Here is a 27,289-nt window from a genome sequence, read left to right as displayed (position 1 = left end):
TGGAAGTGCGTGGAGATGTACAATGAGGGGTTTTACAGGGGATGTTGAATGCGCAAAAGAGGGCCAAAGAAAAGTATGATGAAAAGAATTATGGGAAGCAATGTGTTTTGAAAGAAAGTGTGATGGTGAAGACAAGGAAAGGAAGGAGAGTGGATAAAGGAGTTGTCAAGTTCTCGACTCCGATGAAGGTGGTGAAAGATCTGGGTAACACAGTTTTGTTGAGTAATGGTGAGAGGTGGAGTAAAGTGAAGGTGGCCGTCATGAAAAAAATGTATTGGTGTTGGTTACAACAGATATTAGGTTGAAGTGTCTTTAACTGTGAAGAAGAGGAGGTGTGTTATGTAGATATGACATAGGTTTTGAAGTCACACACCCTGTGAAGGAAAAGAGGTGTGCTACGTAGGTAAGAACACAAGTTTAACAAAATGTGGGAAGCGCAAAACCCGTCGTTCAGGACCCATCCTTGGCGTCCTGCTTTGTTTGCTGTGTGTTTTGCTTTTTTGCTTTTTTTACCATCATTAAAACTCGTGTCTTTACATAGATTCGAGTTTGTCATTTCTGGGACCTGCAGTACCTCATGGTGGAGCACGATTTTTTTTTCTCTGTTGTGCTGTCTGATATATATATATATTACATAGGTTATGGACATAACCCACCTTACAGAGTTAATGCAATATTATGTCATCTATGGGCTGTCATGGATGTTCTATATAGCAGTGGGCTCATGCACCACATTTTGTTCCTGGGAGAATGTTTGGGCTTGAAGAGAAAGAACCATTGTGGTGATGGGAAAGGCATGGGGCTGCTGGAGCGATAACTGAAATAAAGACTTGGAAACCCTTACTGTGTCCAGGGGATCATTAAACGTAATAATGATCTTGTTATGCATGGTTTCAAAACATTTTGCAACTGCCGTTAACATTCATATATTTTTTTTAAAGAATGGTTACAGTAGCCAAGGTGCAAATCCCCTTAAGTAACTCGCTCACTTACAAAAAATGAAATGCATGGAGGATTCTATGTTCCCTGCATGCTGCGCGCATGTACGCTTGCCCGGCTTCCCTTGGGGTGCTTCTCAGAAGAGCATTAGAAGCAATTTCAACCTTTAATACAGAGCATTTAGAAGGCACAAGACACAGGAGTTACCTGCCATTTGCTTTCTCAGTTAAGAAAGCTAAATTATACTAACTAGTCTTGATATTCTGGTATAGCCCTGCTTACATTACCCTTTCTAGGCAACAGTGACTTTACCAACCATATTATTTGCCCTCTAAGGATTTTGGGCAGGCACATTTCATGCTCAGACTCTTACTTTATCAGTGCTAACATTACCCTATAAAGAGAGAGCAAAATTGCAATATAATTTGCTTTACCTGCAAAGAATTATAGGTTTGGGAATATTACAGGCACTTCTCATGCATAACATAAGGGAAATACATATTCTCAAATCTACAATGCTTTTACAGCATGTATTGGGCAAAGATGTTAAAGAATGATATGGTAACTCTCTACTGTAAATTTATAGTTTCACAGAGCATGTTTAATGCTATCCAACAATATAAGGGGGAAAGGATGTTAGAAACATTTATGTTTACGAAGCAAAATGTTCCTGTATATACAGATCTATGATCATTTCTGAAACTGACCATAGTATCATGTTGAGGGTTTATAATTTTTGCATGCAAAGAATTGTGGGTATGCCAATATCCTAGAGTGTTTGTCTTTTACAGTCCAAAAGGATCCTACACATTTTTTATGAAGCCCTGTTAACCAGTGTAGGAGCCCAGCAGAGGAGCCTATGAGACATGCAAACATTTCTTGATGGTAAGGACAAATGAGCCCCTTTAAATATCAAGTCTGACGTTTCAGCATTACAGTACAGTACAATGAAGAAAATGTGATGCTTGTTTGAGTTAAAGGACAAAAGCCTCTAGTAACGGTCTAGGAAACTGTACCTTCTGTTTCCTTTCCATGCTCAGACGATGAGGGCTTTTTTAATATAATCATGTATTCTGTGTTTAGAGCATCTGACATTCCCACTGTCTTGATTAACTGATAAGAGTTTATTGCAGGAGAAGGCACTCATCTTTTATACCTCTTAGCGTTGCTATTAGCCTATCGATAAAAGCTGTGTGGTTTATTTTAAAGGTGCTCCTTAAGGAAGCTCAATGAGAGTTCTCTTTGTTCAGGTTTTTTTTAGGCTGGGGTGAGGGCAAAACAGTTGTAGCTTAGATTCTGTACCTAGTGATTTCACTTTTAACGACAGTGTTACAAACAGGGCTCTGATAAATGTTTCCCCCTCTTCCCCCCTGTTATTATGAGTTTGAAGTCGAATGACGTTTGAGGATCTACAAAGTAATTTGCATTGCCAACAGGCTTACCTATCAGGTAAATGGAAATCTATTTCAACAGAACAGAACATTTTTTTTATCTAAAGTTCTTTCCATTGAAAGATGTTTTTTCCCCTCAATGTACCTCTTCATATCAGACAGTAATATTACTAGAGCTTTTACCTGTGAATCAGCTCTGCTGGTACCACTGCTCTGGAAATATCAGTGAAACCTCATGGGCAGAAGCAGGGGAGGGCTATCCTCCTATGTGTCCATATTTTTCCTGCTTTTCGTTGGGTATGTTTTTACTCATTTTGTGTTGGAAGTAGTTGCCTGTTTTTGTGGAGAAAATGTGGCTGCTATGCCTCTCATCAGTAGAGCTGGTTATATGTTTGAGTTGTTCTGAGGGCACTGTGATGTTGCTGGTAAGCAGTGGCACAGGAATTTAGATTATCATGTTCTGTTGTGCAGCAATCCCTATGCAATTATTCTCCTGACACATATTATAAAAGGCATGTTCTCATGGCCCTTGAAACACTTAATTCTAGTGGCGCATACATTCTTATTGGCATATTTTCTGAAACACTTCTTTTGGTTGTGATTATTCTGTCTGGCAAATAACATACTTGTCTGGATACTTTCCTAGCATCATGAGTTTTAAGTAATATTTGTAACACACACATATTTTTCCCAGTAGGATAAAACATGTTCTGAGCAGTGTTTGCCACTCAACAAATAAACAACCACAACTAAACCCACTGTTTATAGTGTACATACAATGCTTTATTTTGTCACATGTATTTTTCTTTGCCCATGAGTACTTTCTTTTTGCTACATACTGATGAAGTTCCTAAATGCTTAGATTGGTTTATGACTTATCTTAAAACTCCATATAAATAATTTGATTATTTTAGCCACTGTATTGAGAAATAGTGGTGTAAGATCCACCTTTTATACTCATTTGTAAAGAAATGCAGAGGCTGAGGAGGGGATGATTCCCTTTCACTCTCCCCTCGAAGAGGATAGCTCACTAACCTTGCATGCTCACAAAGTGGCTTGCCTTGTTAGTCAGTTGCTCATCTGGAAGATAATGTGGGTCATTCCAAGGTGGGCGGTAAGGGATACTGGGCACCGGTAAGGAGACCGGTGCCAGTAATCCCTTACCGCCCAACTACAAGGTCACTTAGCGGGTCCCTCCAGTAATGGCTGGTCTGACCAGCCGTTGTGGACGGGACCTGTTAAAGGACCAGGGCGCAAATAACGCGCTTCACATTCGCGAGCCCGTTATTTGTGCCCTCCCCATTCCCATTGAGCCCTATCAGGGCTGAAATGGGAATGGGGAATGGAATTTTCAATAGGGACTTACTGGTCCCACAAAGGTCGGACTACACCGGTAAGTCCCCATTGACCTATACGGGTGTCGGACGCGTTATTGATGGCTGTCATGGCGCAAATAGCGCCATGACTACCCCCAATCTCGGAATGAGGCCCAATGTCTGCACAAAAGCAAACCATTTCCGCACTTAGAGAAAAATAATTAGAGGGAACATTGGTGGAGGTTGGTAGAACCTACAGAGGGTCATGACGGGTTGTACACCTCCACAAAATCCAGAGAGATAATTATTAATAGAAACATATTGCATGCCAATGGTATATTCTTATGCAGTGCGCTATACCTATAAATAAATGTTTCCTTTTCCTTCATAAAGGGCCTTGTCTACAACTTGGTTTATATGTTATTGAAACTAGTGCAGCAATAGGTGGACCTTTGAAAATGCAGCACATAATATCACTTACTTCTGCAGTGTTTACTTAACTGCAGAGGGACATGTTGTTGTTGGTTGAAACCATGGGGGTGCCAAAGATGTATCAATAGACTAGATATAAAATGGAATTGTCGTTCTTCAATGTTGGTCTCTTTCTTTAATAAATCACAGTGGCTTCATTAGTCAGGTCAGAGTTTTTTTTCTCCAAACACTGATTTTGTTGTATTCAAACTATATTGAGTGCAAGGACATGCATGAAGGAAGAGGAGATGGTGTAATATCTTGTACTCTCAAGAGTTGCTAGAAGCATTCACACGTGCACATCTGGCCCCCGGAGTTCCTTTAGCGGAGGCCAGAATGGTATCAATCAATTCAATTACTTATCTATTTAACGTATATATGCCTTAAGAATATGCCTTGGCCTGGGTATGCATTTCAGAAGCATCAAATACATATAAGGACAATGAACATTAAAACAGAACTATAGAACAAAAGGCAAGTCTTAGTTGCAGATCATTTAAATATAATTATATATTGACTATGAATAAGGTTTAGGATCAGAAAGACCCTAAATACTGTAACAGGTAATCATGCAATGTTACAACGTCTTGTTTAAGTAAACGCATGATTAATTACAGAAAACAAAGTCACAAATAAAAAATCATTAACAAATTCATGCAACACAAACATTTGCATTATTCATATGGATTATTGCAAAAATAGCCAGAATGATCTTTAAAAAGCCTTTCAACAGGAATAGAAGCTTGGTCAATTGTGGTAACACATTGCCAATCTTATCTTTCTCAGGGAAATCAATTTCATAGACCACAAAAAGTAACACAGTATTGTTGTCCGTTTGTCAACCTAGCACAACATCTGGGAATGAAGAACATGAAGGGAAAACAACAATTAAATAACTAGTGTTGTTAACTTTAACAAAGCATAACTAAAACAACCACAACCAAAGAACTGTTTCACTGATGGATATGAAATCAGTATTTGGAAAATGAGAGGATAGAAATGTAGGCAAATGGCAGACTATGAAGTGTGTCACATGCAACAGAGGGGTGGAAAGTCCAAAGCCCAACCATATAGCATTCTATATACCAAAATTCCGAGCCTTACATACAATTGCAGAGGGATTTTATTATGATAAAATTAAGCTATGTTGCTCTTGGTAATGTAAATCCTGTGATTTTCAAAATGCATTCAATCGGGCCACTAAATTATGTTTCAGAGCTGAATTAAAAAAAAAGATTAACCATGAATTGTGTAGTAACCTTTATGAATCGGTAATATCAGCTGAATATTAAAAAGTACTTGCAACTTCAAGTTGTGCATGAAAGCAGCCAATATCATTAGTTGGTGCTTTGAAAATTGTCAAACAAAAGTATTTTGTGTTACTTTTCCTCATATTAGCAGTAAAGGACAGAGGCTTGCCTAGTGCTCTGAAGAAAATGGACAAGCTAAATGTTAGAACAAGTAATTTTAGGGACAATCAACAAGCATAACACGCCATCCTTCTAAAAACTCACCAGTGTCAGATGGACAGTTTACAAAAACATTTCTTCCCATTTAAATGTATTAAGAGTACATATTTTTGAGACACTGGTAAAATCATAAGAATAATATCTGCCACAAGGATAATGGCCCTGTCAGGGGTAGAGCCACAGAACTCCCCCATGGTTTTCTATGTGGGCTCAAAGTATGCTCTGACAATCTGTTTGGCAACAGTTCATCCCTTTTTGCAAGCAAACAAAAGGACCTCCTCACTGGGTACAGAAGCATTGCTAAGGTGGGGCTGAGGGGGCTAATGCCCCAGGTCTTTTAGTTGTAGCCCCGGATTGAAGCCCCAGAGCTACAACCAAAATGTTAGCTAGCCCTGAGTCCCGACAGTCTCAACATTAGCGTAGCCCCAGACCTATTCCGGACCTAACAACACCCCTGACTGGGTATATGATCTTTCACTGGTTGGCATTTTCTTCTGAAGAGTTGACAAATCTTATAAGTAACTAGACAAAATGTGGTCATGGGTTTTAATCAAACTCAGCTTCAAGCTCTGATGTTCTCTGAGTAAAGAGGGTAGATCGATGTAAATGCTGTTCATGTTTACGTGCCGATTTTATTATTTGGAAAGAGTTATTCCTAGGCTTCAGTGTGTTGGCAAGTTTGGTTGTTGCATTATCAAAATCTCTCAATTCACTGCAGTTTCGGCAAATTCGCCAAAAGTGGATACATTGAATCACATTTCCCTAAACTCAATTGCTGATGGCTATGGAAATGTAAAACCAAGTTTATATCTGTTGCCTTAGTAAATGATGAAGTGAAAGTGTTTCCATTGTTATGTTTGATCAACTTGGTCAAGTATGTCACCTTCAAAGCATGCATAATAGGGATGGACCAGGGAGATCTGGCATGCACCTCCTCCAGGGCCTGGATCATAGAGCCAGTGGTGCCCCTTGGCCTATACGGTGACCCCAGTCCCATCCTTTAAACTGAAGCATGGGACTTGATTACACATATCAATTCCTTCTTCTGGTGGCGACTTTAGCAAACTAGCCAGTAACACTTAATATTTTGTCACCCGAGGTTGATGGCCCTATAAATACCTATACACCTTTGTGACAAATCCAGGAAAAGCAGTGGTCGAAGTGGGCTGGAGAGGTTGGTAGCAGTGCATCTCTACTTTTTTTAATTAAGTTTTACCGTTCCTATACTTTCATTTTCAAAAGAAATCATTCTGGAATGGTTTCATTTTAAAATAAAAGTGTAGGAAGAAGTTGAAACTTCCACTTTGAACGTTTCCTTAAACAGCAGGCAAATGTGTCTGGGTATTTGTATTGTGCGCAGGAGGGGTGTGGTGATTGGGTTTGCCCAAGGGCAAGCCCCCCCATTGGAACTAGGGAGGTGAGCCCACTAAGCTTAACCTCCACCACCCCTTACGGGACAGGGCAAGCGGGAACCCACTGGGGGGGTAACCTACTTTACAGCACACGAGGTCCCTAAGAAGGGACTGTTGTTATACTCCCTATCCCCAAGATTTCAGTACTACATTTGTTGGCTACATGGGAGTTGAAGTATCTAATGACTGGAAATGACCCTTAAGGATGATTGGTGTGGATTCTGACCCTCTGTGTGTGCAGATTCAGCAAGCAGTGAGAAGTCCCTCCCTGTGACAGGAGAGAGAGAGAGAGAGAGAGAGAGAGAAAGAGAGAGAGAGAGAGAGAGAGAGAGAGAGAGAGAGAGAGACGCAGAGCTTAACAGATGCAGAACCCTCCTCTTGTAGGAGGAGCAGGAGGAAGAGAGGTGAGTGGTAGCTAGTTTTTTGAGCGTGACGGTGTGATGTGTTGACACGCAGATGCGTATAGTTCATCGGTCCATGGTTTAGGGCCTTTAGGCGTCTCTCTTGTCTATTATGATGAACTATACGCATCTGTGTTTCAACACATCAAACTGTCACGCTCAAGATACTAGGTACCGATCAGTTGCCCATATGTTGTACAGCAACTTTCTTCAATCTGTGCACATCAACCTATGCATGGTTGACCAGGATACTCACTGCTAAAGCACTGAACGCGCATTTTCACATACACGCCATGCAGTACCTCTTAGCAAGCTGTGATGGGGCAGCAGCAGTCTAAGCCTGGTTATTGTCTCCACTGACATGGGACAACGTTACTAGTTAAACACCCCCTTGAAGGGCACCAGGATACATTGCGGATCTTGTATTCCAAACCTAATCGTTTGAGCCCTGATTTATTATGTAATACAGTTCCTGCCTTGAAAAAGACCTGAAGTAGGGTCAAAACACATTTCAGCTAGTTGGTGTTAGGCAAATGTGGTATTAAGCAGGGAGCAACTTCATAGACAACTTTCTCTGGCTTGGATTTATTTGTGACTTCACATTAAAGACATAATTTAGCTTCACCATATATATTCTCCATGCGCATTGTTGTCTAGGGTTATGGTTTTTCATAGTTTTACTTGTTTTTAAAGTGCCACCAAGTGGCCTAGCAATATCCTTTTCATTGAAGCAGCCTAAGCTGTTCAATGGTGGACTTGGCCTACAGGAGAGCAGTCTCTGTACATTTGGAAATACTCTAGGGCTAAGTGGGTAACAGATGTGTGTCTCTTCAAAGCTAGGGTCACGGCCTCTGTGTCACTTATTTGGGAGGCACTTGGATTTTTTTACTGAAATATCCGCCAGGTCAGATTCTAGTAACAAGGGCATCCATGATATCTAGTTGCCATTGCATCGGCCTGATCATGTTGGACATGGCAAATCTCACCCTGCGTTCCACTGAAGATCCTAGAACTCTCTCTTTGTCTGCTTGGATGACATCTATTTAGTCCTGCACGGATTCACCCATTGGATCAGACTAATCTATGGCTGTATTTGGGTATGAGGATGTTTTTGGAAAATGATGGCTTTATCGGTGCATGTGATGATTGGGTAAAGGAAGCTGTACTCAACTCATGATTGCAGTGCCTTGGTAGACACTGAGCATGAGATATCTACAATCGACTATAATATGGTTGTACCTAAACATTTTACTCTGCATCTTGCATGTGGTGGCCCGGGATAGTAAGGTGAACTTATCATGTGGATGCTGAACATAGGCATAAGACTGCACCTGAGCACTGGATGGTTGACCCTGATAATGTGCTTGGCATGCGGTTGCTGTATTAATATATAGGTGGTTACTATAGAAGCCTTTTCTGCTTCAGTAATTTTTTTCATTTTGTTGATCCAACTTTTGGTTGTCTTTGAGGAATTCAATTTTCTGTGATGTCACCAGGGGGACCAGGACCACAGCTAATTTACACATCACTTACACTGAGGTCACGAGTAAACAGGTCCAGCTGTAATTTTATGTTGTTTCATGTGATGTTATGGGGGTCCACACAGGTATTTTGATGTCACCTTGTGTGATGTCATGTGGGGGAGGAGGGCCGAAATGTATGCACTGTCACATCTGCTACTCCTAGCCCTATGGTGAATTCATAATAATACCAAATGTTTTCACAAAGCACTTCATGCCAGGTTCCTCATAGCTAGAGCTAGCTAAGCTAAGCTATAGTCATTGGTGTTGGTATCACCCAATCAATGTATCAACCTCAGTAGGAAGTAGAACTGAGTCAGCACATCGGTATTGGAATCTACTTCCTACAACCTTAACAAAGATGTCTACAGGGAGCACTTAACTCTCTGAGCTATATTGCATGCTATGTTGAATGGTCCCTAAAGAGTTGAACAAGCTATTCTATCATGTGTATGTTATTCTTCTCTAGCTGCACAAAGGGTCTGTGAGTCAGCGTCTGGAGGGAAAGGGATCATCAACCTGTCAGTTCCAGACTACACCCTGTGTTCCATTCAATACCTACCACTGCATGACCATCTACCGCCACCTGACTGGAATAATGAATTAGTATTATTGCAGTAGGTTAAGCTAAAGTTGCAGCACGCATCGACTGGCATATAGTAAAATCTGTACATTTTATTATTGAGGTGTCTACCTGTGTCACTGTCAGAATGAATCCTTTCCATTCCTCCACATCTTCGGGTGTTTCCGTCTAAAAGAGAAGTGTACAGAAAAACAGCTATCATGATGACCACATGACAAAGAAAATACTTTCCAGAAAGATACAGGTCTAATTGAAGAACACATGTGGACCTTTGATACTCAATTAGAGAATGCGTGCTACTGAGGAAAAAGAACATACATTGGAGGTAATTTCGCTCCAAAGACTAATTTGGCGTCTTGGAGCCGTTACGTATAGAGATACACCCAGGCGGTTCCCTGTTGCCAAATTTTGGTAATTGGCGGAGTGCAAAAATGCAGGGCAAAAGGCAACGGATGACACCTTTTGCCCTGCGCATTTGCCCTCCTCTGTGCAAATGAGTAAACTAGCACAAAGCAAGCGGACCTTACAGGGATCCATTTTAAATGCTGCCTACCATGCTCACATGGTAGGCAGCGTTTAATCATAAACAAGCATTTACAATGGATCCCTATGGAGTCCACCGGATCCCCAGCATTTGCACCGACATGAAAATGTATGCCGGCACAAATGCTGGGGCATTTGTGTGGCGGAGAGGAAGGGAAGAGGCGCAAAAGCAAGTTGTGCTCTGTCCCTGTGCACCGCTATACCAATTGATAAAAATGGGATGTGATGTTAATGAAAGGCGTAAAAGCCTTATGGAAGGAGTTTACCCCTTCCTTTAACATTGCGCCCCTGATAGGCAGGAGCTCCATAGGGGCGCTGTCCAACCAAGACCTTTTAGATAAGAAAACAATTTCTGTAATTGCACCTACAATCATTTTGTTTTTACAGGGGAGCCTTAAATGGCCTCCTGGCCAGCCTGGCAATATTACATCCTGGCACACCCAGTTGTAGGACAAGGCTAGACTACGGCGACACCTATGGTGCCAACAGCAGGGGTGTCATATTTTGCGTGCAGCTAAGCTTACCACTTGCCAGGTTAGTAGAAGACAAAATGTATATCAGCTACTGTGGCAAACATCCTTGCATACACTGGCCCTAGTGAGGATCTGTCAGGAATTGCGAGTTTAGTGAGTCATTCTCCTAGGCTTGGCAAAGATTTTCTGCTTGACCTATTCTGATCCTCTTGAAGAGGGTTTTGTGTTTCTCTACATCTGCGTGAACGTGAGAACCTTTTGCTGATTCCCCTTTTAACACTGGCTTTGAGAAGGTATCTCGACTTTAGGCTCGCAGAGTGATAAAAGAAAGTGTGTTGCTGTGTAAATCCAGGCTTAAAAAAAATCACAAAATGACAAGTAATGACATCTTTTATTGAAGTAACAGTATATTCTTTTGTAATGGGAAATGTATTAGATTTCAGAAGCCCCAAAGACCTTCTTCAGCTGATGTTAACAGGCAGATGTGAGGGCAGAGACACATTCTGAGAGTTTTACCAAGGATGGCATGCATGGAATACAGCGCTCTGATCACCTTATCTAAGATGTGAAACCCTACACCACAGAACCATTAGTTTGCAGACAAAGCATTTAGAAGCAGTATGCTGTTTAAATAGATGTTTGAATTTACACAATTAAAGCAGTCTTGTGTTTTGGTGTTCCCACACATGTGAGACAGGCTTTCTAATATGGAGGCCTAGTGGACTTGAAAACAGTATATTTCTGTTCATGGTAAATATCGTTCACAGTGCATGGTTTAAAAAGGAAAAGAAAGGATGTTTTCTAATGTATTCATGTTTACAGGAAAAGGGGCACTGCTGAAACACTATGCATAAAAAATGAACATTTGAAAATATTGTCTACTTGTTCTGATGGCCCAATACAGGCTGACTGAAATGGTTCTCACACATAATAATACCTTACAAAAAATGAGTTACACTGGTATGTATAGTGTTTGCTCGATTCTTCTAGGGAAGGACCACACTGTGAAGTAAGTCTTGGCAACAGAGTATAATTACTAGCACTTACAAAATGTGAAGAGTACAGTCTTTGTATAGAATAATGTCTAATAGGCTAGACATTACCGTTCACCTTAGTTACTATTCAAACCTCTGTTCTTTAGGTCCTGCTTCTTCAAGTACTTGTGTCTGCATGTACTTCTTCGTGTTGTAAATGGGAGATCTCCCTTCAGTATTAAAACCGACGGATCCATGTGTCTGTCTCCATCATGATTAAAGCGGTGTCCTAACAGTGTTTCTGTTTGGAGGTTTGAGATGGTATGCCTGTGTAGGTTCATTCTTTTGTCCAGTTCCAGACAGGTTTCACCCACTTACTTTGCTTGTGGTCATTTCTTACACTGGATGAGGTACACGATATTGCATGATTTTCCGGTTGTACGTCCCTTGAATCTGTATTATGCAGCTTTGGGGGTTCTTATAGTGGATGAAGTGCAGATGTTCTGGCAGGTTTTGCGGCTCCTCACATTGCATTTGTATGTTTTCGGGTCATATTTCAACTTGATGCATTGGAAATGTGCTTCTGGTCAGGGTCTGCGCTAGATATTTTGGTTGCTTATATGCAACCAAGGGGAGGGGGATCATTGATTATATAAATGAAAGCATCTTCTGTAGTGTAGATTTACAACTCTTAAATAAGATGATCACAACACTGCGGCCTGAGAGTGAGAGACTAACAAGTCACTATGACAGTGACAATCGTTGGCAATGCCAATCCGCCTGCCTTTTGTGTACGTGAAAGTAAGTGAGGATAAATGATGAACGGGTATTGCTGTGAGGATGAGTGGGGGAACATGGACCTATGATGATTTATGACTGGGGGCTTGAATATGATTGTATGGAAGAAGGAATGAAAGGGTGAATATGCGTGGGAAAACCTATCCGTTTAATTGTATCTGTAAACCGGATAGATTTTTAATCCACACTTTCATGACTCTCATATAAGAGTGATGAGGGTTAAAATGCGGGTAACAGCATGACATTACCTGTTTATGCAGGCATTTTATAGCCCTGCTGTAAGAACACAGTGGGCCAGCTTTTAATACTTCATAGTTTCATGCCAAAGGTTTGAATAATGTAATGATTGTACATCTTGTAGCAGCAGAATAAAGAGACACTGCCCACATTAACTGGTGTACTAAAACACATTTGTGTCCAATCCTGGTTCATTTGGTTCTTTCTATGTCTCAACAATTATGATTCGAAAGTATAGCATTTCATTATAGCAAATAGGGAACCAATAATTACCTTGTTGCAGGTGCTGCCTGGGTTTGTAGATATTTTTTTATTTTGTATCTATGTTACTTTTGAATGATTCCTGGAAGGAAAAATTTGGGATGCTTTGTATATGTACAATTAACTTTGCCCTGGTTTTATTGTCTATTGGAACTTGACGAAAGTGACTTGTAAAAATGGTATATACAATTGAATCAAGTAATAAACAATTTAATTAAAAAAAGATATTAGCAAAATAAAGAAATATGAGGAAATGCAGAAACTATTCTGCACGGGTAGGGGAAACCAAGTGATGACTCCCAATGGGTAGGGCAGACCAGTGAAAAGAACTTGCCTAACATGGCTGACAGAAATATATGACTTGAAGGCTTCTGCATGCTTTCTGCATCTCAGAGTCATTCACAGCACAGTCCTTTGATCTACAAGAGTTCTTTGTGAGAGCAAACACTCTCGATAAAGGACACACCACCACATGAACATAATGGCTCGCAAGGAGACAAGTGGAAAGAGAATAAGGAGCCAGCAGCAAACGAAAGGAAAAAAGGACTACATACGCACCTCTGGAATTGAATGGGTTGATGCTGGGATGCATGAATGAATTTACTTCCTCCTATGTAAGGAAGGTGTGCGGAAGAATTTCCACAAATTGTGATTATATAGATTGTATTCTCTGAAAGTGTATTCTTTGGGATTTTCAATCAGGCACACTACATCTTTCCACTGTGACATATGTATTAGCTATTTTTGTCCTCTTTCCCCGTTATATTTTATTGAATCCCTTTTTGATCCATAATTGACCACATTTAAGGGCAACACCCTCAACAGAAAAAAAGATTCCAGTGTGTTCCGGTGCCGTCCTGTAACAACATGAAGTCACACACTAATTATACAAACCGCTGCTGTAGTGATTGCTAGGAAGAAAGTCCATGCATTGGTTTACTTTTTGTCATAGAGCATATGGTTCTAGGGTCATTGCACGTGGGTCCTGGTGCAACAATAAATATCAGTTTAACAAGTAGTTGGATCTCAAAGAGTGGAGTTCCTCTGTATTATGCTTTTGGGTAAATCGTTTTTTGTGAGAGCGGAAGACAGTTTATTTGGCCTTCATGGACCGGAGTACCGCCTTTGACATGGTCAACAGAGCTAGGTTGTTGGTGGTGCTCGGGTCCTTGAATTGCCCTACTGATATTGTTTAAATTCTTAGATGTATATACTCGGGCAACAGGGCGTGTGTTCATTTTGGAGACTAGGACCAGTGCACTCCCTTCTTTGATGTAAATCTGGGGGTGCGTCAGGGTTGTGTTTTGGCCCCTGTCCTGTTTATGCAGTATATTAACGCACTCCATGATGCCCTCATGGAAACGGGTGCAGACTGTTTGACAGTGGGCAACAGGGCATTGTCTATATTGGCCTACGCCAATTACACCGTTTTATTAGCCTGCACCCCGAACGCCCTCCAGAGGCTGATTAATAAGTATACTGTATTCATGAATTCCCTTGATTTAAAGATCAACACAGCAAAATCAGCTGTTATGGCTTGTGGCTCAGGCAGCAAGCATATAAAGATGCATCCCAATGTTGAGTAATGGTGCCCATATCCCTAGGGTGAACAAATTTGATTATTTGGGTGTTCAGTTCTCCCAATCGGTTACTGGCAAAACCTGTGTGAGTAGGCAGGAGGTTCGCATAGGTCAATCTTTGGGTGCAGTCTCCCGTTTTAAGACCAAGTGGTCAACCCCTACATTTGATTTTGATGGTGTACACGGGCCAAACCAAGGCAGCAACCTGCTATGGTGCATGTTTGTGGGGCTTTGAAGGTGTCTCTGCACTGCAAGTAAGAGGAAATAGATTCTTGAGAGAGCTGTTGGGTTTGCCCAGCTTGACTCCTGATTATTCTATTCCTGCCGAAATGGGACTTGTGCTATTGGAAGATGACTGGCTTTTGGCTCCATTCTATTTCTGGCTACGGGCCTGGTCTAACCCGAGGGCGGTCTTGACACATCATATGCTCAGAGCTATTATCGGGGCAGAAGGCTGGAACAGGATCCGTTGGTTAAAGTATATCAGTGGTTTCTTATCTCAGTCTAATGTTTCCTCATTGTTCCCACCTGTTAATTTGCTAAGTGCTGAACATGCCGCTAGTCTAAAGAACAGTTTTATGGAAAGCGTTACCCAACTGGGAGAAGAAAGTGCATTGTTGATTCCTGCAAATAGGAGGCTGTCACTGATTAGTTCAGTGGATATGATCCAGCTCTATTTAATTTTTGCTAACCACTTACATGCTTGCTGGGCAATCACTAGGACCCGCTTTAACCTGTTTCTGCTGAGATCAGTTACTGTAAATTGGAAGGGGTACGTGAACATGGTAGTTGCCCTCTTTGTGGTTACCAATTAGAAGATATTATACATTTTGTAATGTTTTGTACTTCCTAGTCCTCTATTAGACAACGTACAACTTTACCAGTTATAAGGAAGATGAATTTTGTGTAATGTCGTCCAGCCCTATTTTTTCTTTTGAAGGCAGAGAGCCCTTATGTGGCGTGGGCACTGCTTTCATTCCTAAAGGCTGCCATAAAAATCAGAAAATGCAGTCATGATCACACACTAGAGGTTTAAGCAGCTAATTGTTATGATGGTATTGGTCAAAAATGGCGACATTACCAATACTGCGCAAAGTCCCGACCCCCATTACATCGAATAAGCAGAGCAGGGTTTGCAGTGGTGTCCCCTGCTCTCCTTGTTTGGGGTAATGGAGGTCAGGGGTTTCGGGGGTGTTCCTGGGGGATGAGAAAGTTTATTAAAAAAAGGAAAAAGCAAAGCTTTAAAAAAGACAGAGCGGCGCCAGCTCCTACCCACGTAAGTGGAAGGAACTTGTGCTGCAGGAACAGAGATGAGTCCACCGCACACACAAGTGTGCCGCCGAAAGGTAAGTTAGGATGGGAGGGGAAGGCCGGTTGCGCTACGGCCCAAAGTCACTGCGCCGTAATGCAAGTCGGCTTTTTGAAAGTCGACATTATGGGCGGCGTAGTGATCACATAGATACATTATGATTTTCAATGAATAGGCTTTCTTTTTATAGATTTGATCTGTATTGAAGGTTTTAGTATGTGTTTTGAATGTTACTTATTTGACTACTTGCACTTTGATTATGACTGTAAGCTTCTGAATCTTGTACTGTTGTTTATGCACTGTTTGCATCTTTTGCACACAGTATTGTTTTTTAATAGGTTTATATACTTGGAATGAAATGTTTTAATCTTGTTTGTAGCTGTTATCAACTTTTATAGCATATTCTGCCGAAATAAAGTAATTAACAAAAAGATACCTGTTATTGAACTAACTGAAAATATTGTACAATGCTCTTGGCTTTTTGGAATCTCATAGACTTCTTCATCAGATGTGGTCAGAACGAAGTAACAAAAAGCCCAACTAAACATTTCTTTCTAAACATTGTGGGTGGGACAAAGACTGATATGCAAATGGATATTTCCCATCTGTGATGAGGCCCAACAAGGCTGAAACACGTGTATGGGGTTGTTGTTGGCACTCTTGTTCAGAGAGGAATTGCCATAGCATTTCGGTGCTGGACTGCCCATGTGGGTGGGACAAAGACTGATATGCAAATGGATATTTCCCATCTGTGAAAGGTACAGTGAGCAAAAAGCGTGTGCTGCAAACTCTCATCTCAGAACAGGTTATCATGCCATGTTCTTTCTGGAGAGGAGCGCCAGCTACCTCTTTTCAAAATTTTTGCAAGGGACTTGGGGTTGGTCACCCTAAGTTACCTGGGGGCAACCAGACGTGGACTCCCTGCTCACGGTGCTCAGAGAGGCACAGCTTCACCTCACTGATGAGGCCCAACAAGGCTGAAACATGTGTATTGGGTTGCTGTTGGCACTCTTGTTCAGAGAGGAATTGCCATAGCATTTCGGTGCTGGACTGCCCATGTGGGTGGGACAAAGACTGATATGCAAATGGATATTTCCCTTCTGTGAAAGCTACAGTGAGCAAAAAGCGTGTGCTGCAAACTCTCATCTCAGAACAGGTTATCATGCCATGTTCTTTCTGGAGAGGAGCGCCAGCTACCTTTTTTTTTAATATTTGCAAGGGACTTGGGGTTGGTCACCCTAAGTTACCTGGGGGCAACCAGACGTGGACTCCCTGCTCACGGTGCTCAGAGAGGCGCAGCTTCACCTCACTGATGAGACCCAACAAGGCTGAAACAAGTGTATGGGGTTGCTGTTGGCACTCTTCTTCAGAGAGGAGTTGCCATAGCATTTCGGTACTGGACTGCCCATGTGGGTGGGACAAAGACTGATATGCAAATGGATATTTTCCATCTGTGAAAGCTACAGTGAGCAAAAAGCAAAGCGTGTGCTGCAAACTCTCATCTCAGAACAGGTTATCATGCCATGTTCTTTCTGGAGAGGAGCGCCAGCTACCTTTTTTTTAAATATTTGCAAGGGACTTTGGGTTGGTCACCCTAAGTTACTTTGGGGCACCCAGACGTGGACTCCCTGCTCACGGTGCTCAGAGAGGCGCAGCTTCACCTCACTGATGAGGCCCAACAAGGCTGAAACACGTGTATGGGGTTGCTGTTGGCACTCTTGTTCAGAGAGGAATTGCCATAGCATTTCGGTGCTGGACTGCCCATGTGGGTGCGACAAAGACTGATATGCAAATGGATATTTCCCATCTGTGAAAGCTACAGTGAGCAAAAAGCGTGTGCTGCAAACTCTCATCTCAGAACAGGTTATCATGCCATGTTCTTTCTGGAGAGGAGCGCCAGCTACCTTTTTTTTTAAACATTTCTTTCTTTTAAAATGTGTCTAGCAGCAAGGATCTGGTGCAGATTAAAATGTGTTCACAATCCTAGCAGTTTTATAGGGGTTACATTGTATACAGTCAGTGAACTTAAGGAACTGTACTGCATTCCCTGCAGAGCCCTGACACGTAATGGAGGCTGCAGGACATATGCATACCTCTGTCATGCCTTACCGCCCGTGGTCGTTATGTTCTTCATGGAAACTTTGTTCTCGGATGCGGGTGCCATTTTCCGTTCCAACATTGCGCTCTGTTTGTCCACCCAGAAGCGGGTTGAACGGTCTAGTGAATGAGGCATTCTAGCGTCGGCCGCAGCACCCCGCAGTCATCAGGTAGACACTGACCGGAGCTCTCGTCGTCTCAACGCTCAATATTTTGGGATACCCATCTCAGCGCTCCTTAGTGAATCCCTATATTCTGTTCCTTCCTGTAAGCTTCCTACCTCTTAAGCCGTTGCCTTCTGCCTTCTTCTTCCCTATGTCGGCTCCCTCTTCTCTTGTTGGAGATTCTACTCTTTGATCTACGGACTCCTGGAATTCTTCAGTCCTGCTTGCGTGTCTGCTGTGTAGCCACTGGATCCTTGTTCCTGTTTCCAGCTCACAGGATTTTTCCCTCCCTTTGCAAGGTTTTCCTGCGTTTTCTGGCAGTTCATCCAGGGGTTACCTAGCCTGGTGTTCACCAACAGGCAGGGTGGCGTCTGGGAAGGCTCGCCCTTATCTGCATGAGACCCGCACTAAGCAGAAACCTTGTCAGGAAAAGCTTCACAGCAAGTCCTCCAAAAGGAAAACACAGCTGAGCCATACCAGCGATTGCACTGATCCTGTCAACCTCTGACTTAATGGTTTCGCGTGCACAATGTTGCAATTTGCTATTCTTAAGTCTGAATGACAATGAAGCCATTGCAGCTGATTGTATGGGCGGGCTGCCAGGGCGATGCAGACAGATGTTACATTAAGAAGCCATGGTGGCTGCAGCAATGACATTTTAAGCTTACCTGTTGATATTTGGACTCTGGAGTAGATGCAAAGAAACACACGCTGTTTTCAAATGTTGTGTTTCTCAATACATTATTTCATTGTACTGCTAGAGTACCATGGGTAATTGAAATCATTGGGTCCCCATTTGAGGTTGCTTGTACCTAATTTATGCAACAGTTCTTTTTATGAGTAATGTGCGACTTCTTGACGTCCGATCCCCAGCATGCTTAGAACTGTGAATCGGTTTCACTGTGCACTGTTACTTGTTGCCAGATGTATGCCTCTGTAGATAATGGGGTTGACTCAAGACTGCATTCCATGCACACTATCACTTCAACCAGTGAAGTTTAAAGTGAACATTCCCGTTGTGTCTATGAGAAAGAAACACGAAGTGTATTACTCATTTGCTCTGTACCCACCATCTAATGAAGGCATTATGTGGCACCAGATTGGGAGCACTAACCGGCTGATACAGAGTTAAGATTCATGAAGCTTTTGTTGATGCAAAACAAAAGAATGACCAGATAACTCTCCTTGAAGCAAATTGCGATAAAAAGAAAGAGTCTCTTACACAGTTCCGAGTTGGGCTAACACTTGTCATTGTTCTAAAGTCTAGCAGAGTATCTTTGTCTTTGCCTTTGGGTTGGTTGTAGGGTTCCTGAACCCTCTCCCAATGAATCTGCGGTATGGACTTTCTGGACCCACAGTTCCAGGATAGAGAGCAGTCTGGTGATCTCTTCCAAGATACTGAGGTACTGGTGCAGCTTCTTGCAGGTAAGCTGCTTCCCCAACGTCCTGGGCCTGGTCACTGAATCTCTGGTGTCTTCAAATGAACACTGTGTCCAGTGGCCCTAATTCGGGACATACAATGGCTCCAACCTTCACTGCCGTGAGTTGCCTGACCTCCTTTGAGTTGTACTATCCTGTACCACCTCCTGCTTCTGAAGTTTGCCCTGGACTTACTTGATCTTCTGTGACCTCCCTGCTCTCGCTTACTAGATCTTCACATGCTGCACGGCAGCGTAAGCAAGCATGGTGGGAGCACGCTCGCTGCAGCTCAGAGTTGCGCGTGTCCACAGTGCGGCTTGCTGCTGGCAGTTCCTGGTTGCCGGTACCTGCCGTATTCTCCTTCCTTCTCCTCCATGATCATACCTTTTTGTACCGGCTGCTGGCGCTCCTTCTGCTGCATCTGGCAGGTCACTGGTTCCCGACAAGCTGTTTGCCCGCCTGTATTGCCGCTGACGTTGTTGTCTGGAAGGCTTTGTCTGGGCTTGTGAGTGGAGTGTGGGTGCAGATATTGGACTGCCCATTCCCTTGGGCAGCTGGGGTTGGGTTGTTGCCTGTGCACCCTCACTTTTCGCTCCCTCACTGCTGTGGCTTGGACGGAGGGCATAGGCGAATAGACGAAAAGCTGCCTAAGGTATTAAGATAACTAGGAATGTGGCATGTGATAGAGGTCATGCCATAATTGAGAGGTTTTGGGATGTTAGTTTATGGAACCGTCCAAGCGATCCTTATGTGCAGCACATACTTATATCTCGTCACCCTTCTCTCCCTGTTACTGAAGGTTACTTTTCATAATGCCAACTACTAGGGTGCATTCTGTTAGAATTATGGGTGGGTAAATTGCAGATCTCCCTTTCCAGTCTAAGAATGTTGAGTTAGAGACCATTAGGGAATCTACCAATGAAAAATTAAAATCTAGGAAATTATGCCACCTGGGCTGAGGACCTCCCCACGTATGTGGGATTAAGAAATTATTGTGTGTCCAATGTTATGGCAAGAAGTGCTTGGAGAAGACAACACCTTCGAGATGAGAGTACTGATTTAATGAGGAGGATGACTCTTTTTTGTCCATCCCTATGGCAAGTCTAGAGTTGGCTACTGAAAGAAGTGGTTTATGTAAATTACCATGTGGGTCCTTTAGGTGTATCTCCGACTAGGATTCAACCTGGAGATCACATTAATTTAACTTCGGCTGTGTTAAAGGCGATGCAGTCACCCTTGAATTGTATGGAGACTGTCATTGCTGAGGCCCTTGCGCAGGTCCATTTGGATAGAAAAGATGTGGATGTTGGACCTACCCATGTTGTGAGTTGGCAATCTATTATAGAGAGGATCATTTTCGATCTTAATCAATGCAAAAATACTTTGGACTTTAGCCGATGAGTGGACTCCTTCGACACAGTGCAAACGCAGGCACCTATTGAAAGGATTGACTTTCAGTGCCAAACTGATTCAAACGAAGATCAGGCCTCTTCCAACTGGATTGATATGGCCACTGAATAGAACGGGTTGAAACTAGTTGTGAGGTGACTGGTATGAATGAAAGCATTGAAATCCCAATCAACTTGGCTTGTCTTGCCCCAGATATTTTATTGATGCCTGCACTTGCAAATTTGCCATGTACCTACAAGAGAAGATAAAACCCTACCGCCCATCTCGCACCCTAAGATCAAGCACTGCCCTCTTTCTAGTGATTCCAACCTCTAACTCGGTCAAGATCGGAGGATCCGATATCTCAACCTTGGCCACAACTCTGTGGAACTCACTCCCCCCACATATTCTGCACACCGAAGACTGCATGGCCTTCTGCAAAGCTCTAAAAACCCTGCTCTTTCCAGAAATGCCGATTAAGACCATCTAAGGCAGCTGAAACCTTGCAACCTGCCAACAAATGTTCAAGAGATCCCGAGCAATGATGCCTCTGAATACGACTAAGTCACTAACAATTTGACTCTGAACGCAGCAATCGCAAACGGGCACCTGAAATCCGGAACAGCAAGCTCTTTAGATCAAAACCTCCGCCCAGACACTCACCTCTCCTATCACCATACTCACTCTCTACACAATTACAGCACAGCTACACCCTTCAATCAATTTCGGCCTAGCTGCTCACATACGAACAATACTTCATGAACACCTCAACATTCTGATAAAAAGCAGCTATACCCACGAAAATTGGCCTAGCTGCACACATAAGCGTCCTGCACAGGCCTAATGCAGCCAGAACCCAGTCTTGGTGAACAAGCTCCAGGCTGCACACATTCAACTGATATCAAATACCACCCCACCTAATGCTAGGATGCAGCTACCATCAGGCAATTGCATCAGCTGCGCACATAATCGGTGCACGCAAGCACCCTATGACACCTTACTCTCTTGACTGACCTGGACTACCGTCCCAGAGGGCGTTCAACTTACCAGCTCTTTGAGGTCATACCAATGATATATAGAGCGCTATATAAATGCCAAATAACAACATAACATGTGTTGGCACGCTGGCTCCACAAAAGACCCCGGTCTTCAAGACTCTCATACACATGCCAGATGCTTATCCTTGTGGGAGGGACAGTCATATTAAAAAGTCCACAATGCCAGAGATATCAAATATACACCAAAAAGTGTTCCTTATAGACCATAGAAACATTATTCTACCTGACGTGGATAAGCCGGAAAGGACGGAGACCAGCAAAGCTTTAAGAAACAAGGTTCTATCCTGGATCCACACGAGAGTGGGCCACAGCTGTATCAGGCTGCAATATTTGAGATTTCTTCGGAGGATGCAAATCCCGATGGTGTAGGAAGAGTAACACTGACTGTATTGTCTTTGGCCAGAGAAATTGGCCGGCATTTCGAAGCGGCAATAAAAAGTTGAAGAACATCCCACCTGCCTCCAAATTAAGATTGGTGCTTAACTTACATGTTGATTCCTGCGCTTTGGTTTTCCTCTCAAGAACTTTACTCCTCCTTTTAGGGGGTGGATACCTGTACTCAACATGTTATCCTGTGGTGTAGCCTTGTGAGGCCACCACAGAACAAACATGGAATTTAGAAACTGTTTTGTGCAATGCAAAAAAGTTGTAAAAGGATTAGCTGCTGCATTTTGTATAGTTTTCAGTTTCTCTTTGAGGTAAGCTATACATGCCAATGGTGCCAACTGGGGCAATACATGTATTCAATCTTTAAGAATGTTTCAGTTGGGGAAAGAACAGGCTGATTCTTTGTTTAAATGTGAAAAATACAGTTTTTACAACGTGGCCTGCCTATGGTGGTAGTTACAGAGCTATGGCGAGTAAGGACGTCAGGATCTTACTCACCACAGGTCTTCCTGGGGCTGTGTCAGGGCAAAGGTCCTAAATCCAAGTGGGCACGATCATTTCCGCGTTCGAGGGATGAATCCCAGCAACGAATATTTGAGTTGTAGGTGGGCATTTTCCCCATCCAGCTAATTTCTGTTTAAACGACAGGCAAGGTGTGTGCAATGGGCAGAAAGGCCCATTGCTTTGGGCAATAGCAACACATCAGTCTGCAAGCAATACACATCGGATAGGAGTAGCACAAGAATCTTCCCTGGGCATCCAGGGGACCTTCGAGCCTGTAAATGCGCGTGCTAGTCACATAAGAGCAGTGTTCAACTGAAATACATAAGAAACCAAAATACAGGAAAGTCGACATTCTGAAGAAAGCATGCGAAGGCTCTGCCTTTTGTTTGTAATCCGACCTTTAACTGTAATATTAGAGCACACCTTGCCATTGTGGGAAGAGGTTGTGTTACGCATTTTGTCTTCCGAATGAGTGTTTTCCTTCACTAAGCTACTTAATACAATGCGCCACAACGTGAAAACCACTTCTGCCCAGCCTCAGTAAAAACGAGGCCACGCCTGCCTGCTCTGCTGGGGGTGCAAATAATTCCACAGGGCATCACATAATGAACACGCAGCTACCCCAGCGCCGGTGTTACCTCAGGAGAGAGAAAAATACCGATGGGAATGAAAGGAGAATACAATGTGAAAAGGAGAGACAGGGTGGGCAAAAAAAACTTGAGGCGGTCAAGAAACTGCTATGATCTGGGACAGGACGAGACCACACATGCAAGTGCTACACAGTTGTATTTAATTAGCTAGTAGTTGGTAGACCGTGTGGTGACAGAGAAGCTTCCAGCTCGTGGCAGCCCCTGATCTCTGAGATGGCCACTCCACTCGTCCATCTCCGGATATACAGCGTTTGCCATGTGCTTTCTAACAAAGCCTCATCCTTTAGTAAAGACATCCCAGTAACAGAGGGTGGTTTGAGATATGAGCTGGCTGACTCATGCGACACCTTCTCACCGCGACTGGCTCCTGTACCGTGGGACACTGTAATATGACCAGATTTTCAAAACAAAAAAACGGGACGGCCAACAACATAAAAGAGGGACTACCCCATCGCAGCCCACCAATTACCGCCCCTTCCCCAACATGCCTCCACAACCACCCCCAACCATATTTCCAGCACTTCTCCTTCATATAAACTGTATATAATCTCACTTGTGCAGTTTTGTCTGTGAATCGTGGCATGTTAATTCAAAATGAGCGTGAGCTCTAATTCATATTACATGGCTTGCCGTACAAAATTTTCTAAGTCAGTCTCTGTGGCACAGTCAGTAAGTGTTCTGACTTGTACCTGAGAGGTTGCGGGTTCGAGCCAAACCTCCAACTTCAAAATTCTAAAAGTGTTGTGAACAGTAATTACGGTTTTAATTACCTTAGCCCTTCAAAAACGAAAAAACTCCCGGGACCCCGGACTGTCCCGAGAAAACCCGGACGTCTGGCCACCCTAGAATTCACCCAAAGAAACCAGGAAACCAGGAAATAAACCAAAATGCGCCTGTTAAAAACCATTGAGTTCGACCGCAACCCGAGGCGCTGCTTACGCTTGTGAGAAGGAAGTCGAAAAAAAATGTGAGCAGAATGTAAATGTTGAAAGGTCATAAATGGCCAGCAGCTTTTAGCCCACGACCGCACTCACCTTCAGCTGCACTTCCTCATTCGGGAGAGTTAAGGTGACCTTTGTCAGCTGTTTATCGGAGGGGAAAAAGTCGGCTAGTGAGTTCAGGTCCACCAGGTCAATCATTTCGGCGTGCTGGGTGGAGACAAGAAAAACAAAGAAAATGTTACCATCCTGTGGTCCATCGCGTGCACACTCCACCATTGGATTTGCTTAGAACCCCTCACTAGAGTTGGTTTGGACCCTAGACATCTTGATACATAACAAGCAGGTGGCAAAGATAAACACGTGGTATTTGAAATATCTTCCATTTGTAAAATACCACCTCATTATAATTTGGCATGGCTTGGCGTACTTAATGAATGGGGGAGTAATTCATATTCACTCCATACAGTACTTTCTATTTCCCCCTTGCTGTAAATACGCCAGGTGATTCCAACTCATAATTAGGTGGCTTTTAAAAAACAGGCGTTTAAAATACCACATATTTTATCATTGCCGCCTGGAACTTGGAAGAAGGAGGCACCTGTGTGCCACATGAAGCAACAAAGGAGTCCTGTGTACGACATTTTGAGATTTATAAAAAAAAACATGTATGATTCGAGCCCCTTCTTTGTGGCGTAAATAACATAATGTTTATACACACTAACAACGCTAAAGAAAAGATGAGTTCAGTTGTTTCCACAAACAGCGACGCGCACACTAGCTCTTCACCAGGCCCCCCACTCCCGCAACTTGTGGGAAACCGACCATAGGCAAAACTCGACTCAGAGGGATTTCAATTAGACAAGGAAGTACCAGGCTCCATTCTAAACAGCGGAATGCAGAGGCTGTGCTGTATCCAAGCAAGTCCTCTGCTTCTTGAACCTTCACCAAAGATAAGCCAGATGCTAGAATCCACATTCTCCTGAGAAAGACACTTATGTCCCCTGCCATCCCCAGTGTCGACCTGTCGTCTCTTACTAAAACACGAGCTGCTATATTCCTGCAACTGAGCGCACATCTCTCACATAACACTGACATTTTTGCTAATAAGCATCTCTGAGGTGGAGTCCCTAAACCTTACCTGTTATCATGGATCAAATAAATGCACATACATACCAATGTTATACCCATATGCATTACGATTGTCCAACAAATTGCAAGGTTGGAAAACATTAAGTACTCATACCAAGGACAATGAAAGAAGAATTAATTTGCCAGAAAAGATAACTTAATGATTGGAGTGCAGTGGAAATGACACAGTGGAGAAATGCATTAAGGAAAGGTTAATGTAGGCATTATGTCATAATGTATGTTAATTTGCCTCTTCCACAATGTTTAAAATGAACTGCTCAATCATTACATATATATATATATATATATATATATATATATATATATATATATATATATATATATATATATATATATATATGATACATTACTCACCATCTCACCATAATCGTATTTCTGATGCTTGTATATGCTTAGATTCACATGCTGTGCATAGCCCGCCATCTAGTGGAAGCTGCAGAGTATTACAGTTGTTGTTTTCAAAACTCGAAAAGGGATGTCGACAGGGCGTGCCAGTAATACTATCCCTAGTGTGACATCCTCTATACCCATGATCCCTCACGCTTCGAGGTCCCTCAGATTGTATTTTTTCTGACATGAGGTAGCATGAGGTGTAGCGTGAGTACAGTTATGTCCCAGCAGATACCTAGAAGACAAGCTCATAAGCAACCATGCGCCTTCTCTCCGAGGGGAGGAAGGGTGGATCGCATGTGAATCTAAGCAGATACAAGCATCAGAAATATGATTACGGTGAGTAATGTATCCGTTCTGAGGCTTGTGTAATCTGCTTAGATCACATGCTGTGCATAGATTAGCGAGCAGTGGAAGAAGGAGGTGGGACGTGAGAAGGTTCATGAGCGAATAAGTGTCTTAGAACCGCTTGTCCCACTTGTGTATCTGTCTTGGAATGGGTGTCAATGCAGTAGTCCTGAGTGAAAGTATGTACAGAGCTCCATGTAGCTGCCTTGCAAATACCGTCTAAAGGAACATTTGCAATGAAAGCCAGCGTGGCTCCAGTAGTACCTCTTGTGGAGTGGGCCCTGGGCGTGAAAGGTAGTGTCTTATTTTAAATGGAATAGCACAGTTGGATACATCTAACTATCCACCTTGAGATGGCGTTTTTAGAGACGCGATCTCCTTCTCTGCCTGGTGCTATGGAGAAAAACAGCTGATCTGTTTTTCTTAGCGTTCTGGTCTTGTCTACATAGTAGAGGACCACCCTCCTCACATCTAGTGTGTGGAGTTTTACCTCAGCTGAGCTTTTGGGTTCTTAGAAGAAAGCCGGTAGCTCAATAGACTGGTTAACATGGAATTTTGAAATTAACTTAGGTGAAAACCTAGGGTGAGTTTGTAAAACCAGTGTGTCCTTATGTATAGTAAAGAAAGGATCCTGCACTGACAGAGCTTGGATTTCACTGACCCTTCTTATGGAGGTGATGGCTACTAAGAAGGCAGTTTTATAAGTTAAATGTTTGAAACTACACTTGTGCATGGGCTCAAAAGGGGGGCACATGAGCTTAGTAAGTACCACATTAAGGTCCCAACCTGGTGGTGGGTTAGAATTTGGAGGGTGGAGTCTCTTTACCCTTTCCATAAATGCTTTGACAACTGGCACTTTCCACCATGACACCTTGTTATGGGAAGTGGTGTAGGCTGATAAAGCTGCCAGGTGCACTTGAGTTATACACTAAACCTGCATCCAATAGGTGGAGCATATAGGTGACAACATTAGAAGGAGTACAATCAACTGGGTTGATTTGCTTATTCTGGCACCCAATAACAAATCGTTTCCATTTGTCATAGTAACAGTGCCTTGTGTTAGGTGTTCTTGATTCTTTCAAGATATCCATACATCCCTGGGGTAATTTGAGATGG

At 42.8% G+C, this 27,289-nt stretch overlaps 1 protein-coding gene across 2 annotated transcripts in view; it reads right to left on the bottom strand.

The window, feature by feature from the left end:
* Positions 1-27,289, bottom strand: part of STAP1 (signal transducing adaptor family member 1) — a 618,379-nt gene that overhangs the window by 425,539 nt on the left and 165,551 nt on the right. For both annotated transcript variants that reach the window (XM_069630495.1, XM_069630496.1), the window contains exons 3-4: positions 24,380-24,493; positions 9,614-9,670 (exon numbers count right to left, since the gene is read on the bottom strand). In XM_069630495.1, the coding sequence (XP_069486596.1) occupies positions 9,614-9,670; positions 24,380-24,493 (171 nt within the window). The remainder of the gene's footprint in view (positions 1-9,613; positions 9,671-24,379; positions 24,494-27,289) is intronic.

Source organism: Ambystoma mexicanum, chromosome 6q (assembly GCF_040938575.1).
Source record: "Ambystoma mexicanum isolate Mex_15411 chromosome 6q, UKY_AmexF1_1, whole genome shotgun sequence".
Classification (NCBI taxonomy): domain Eukaryota; kingdom Metazoa; phylum Chordata; class Amphibia; order Caudata; family Ambystomatidae; genus Ambystoma; species Ambystoma mexicanum.
The sequence above is the reverse complement of the archived record's forward strand: the minus strand, read 5'-3'. Positions and strand labels throughout refer to the sequence as shown.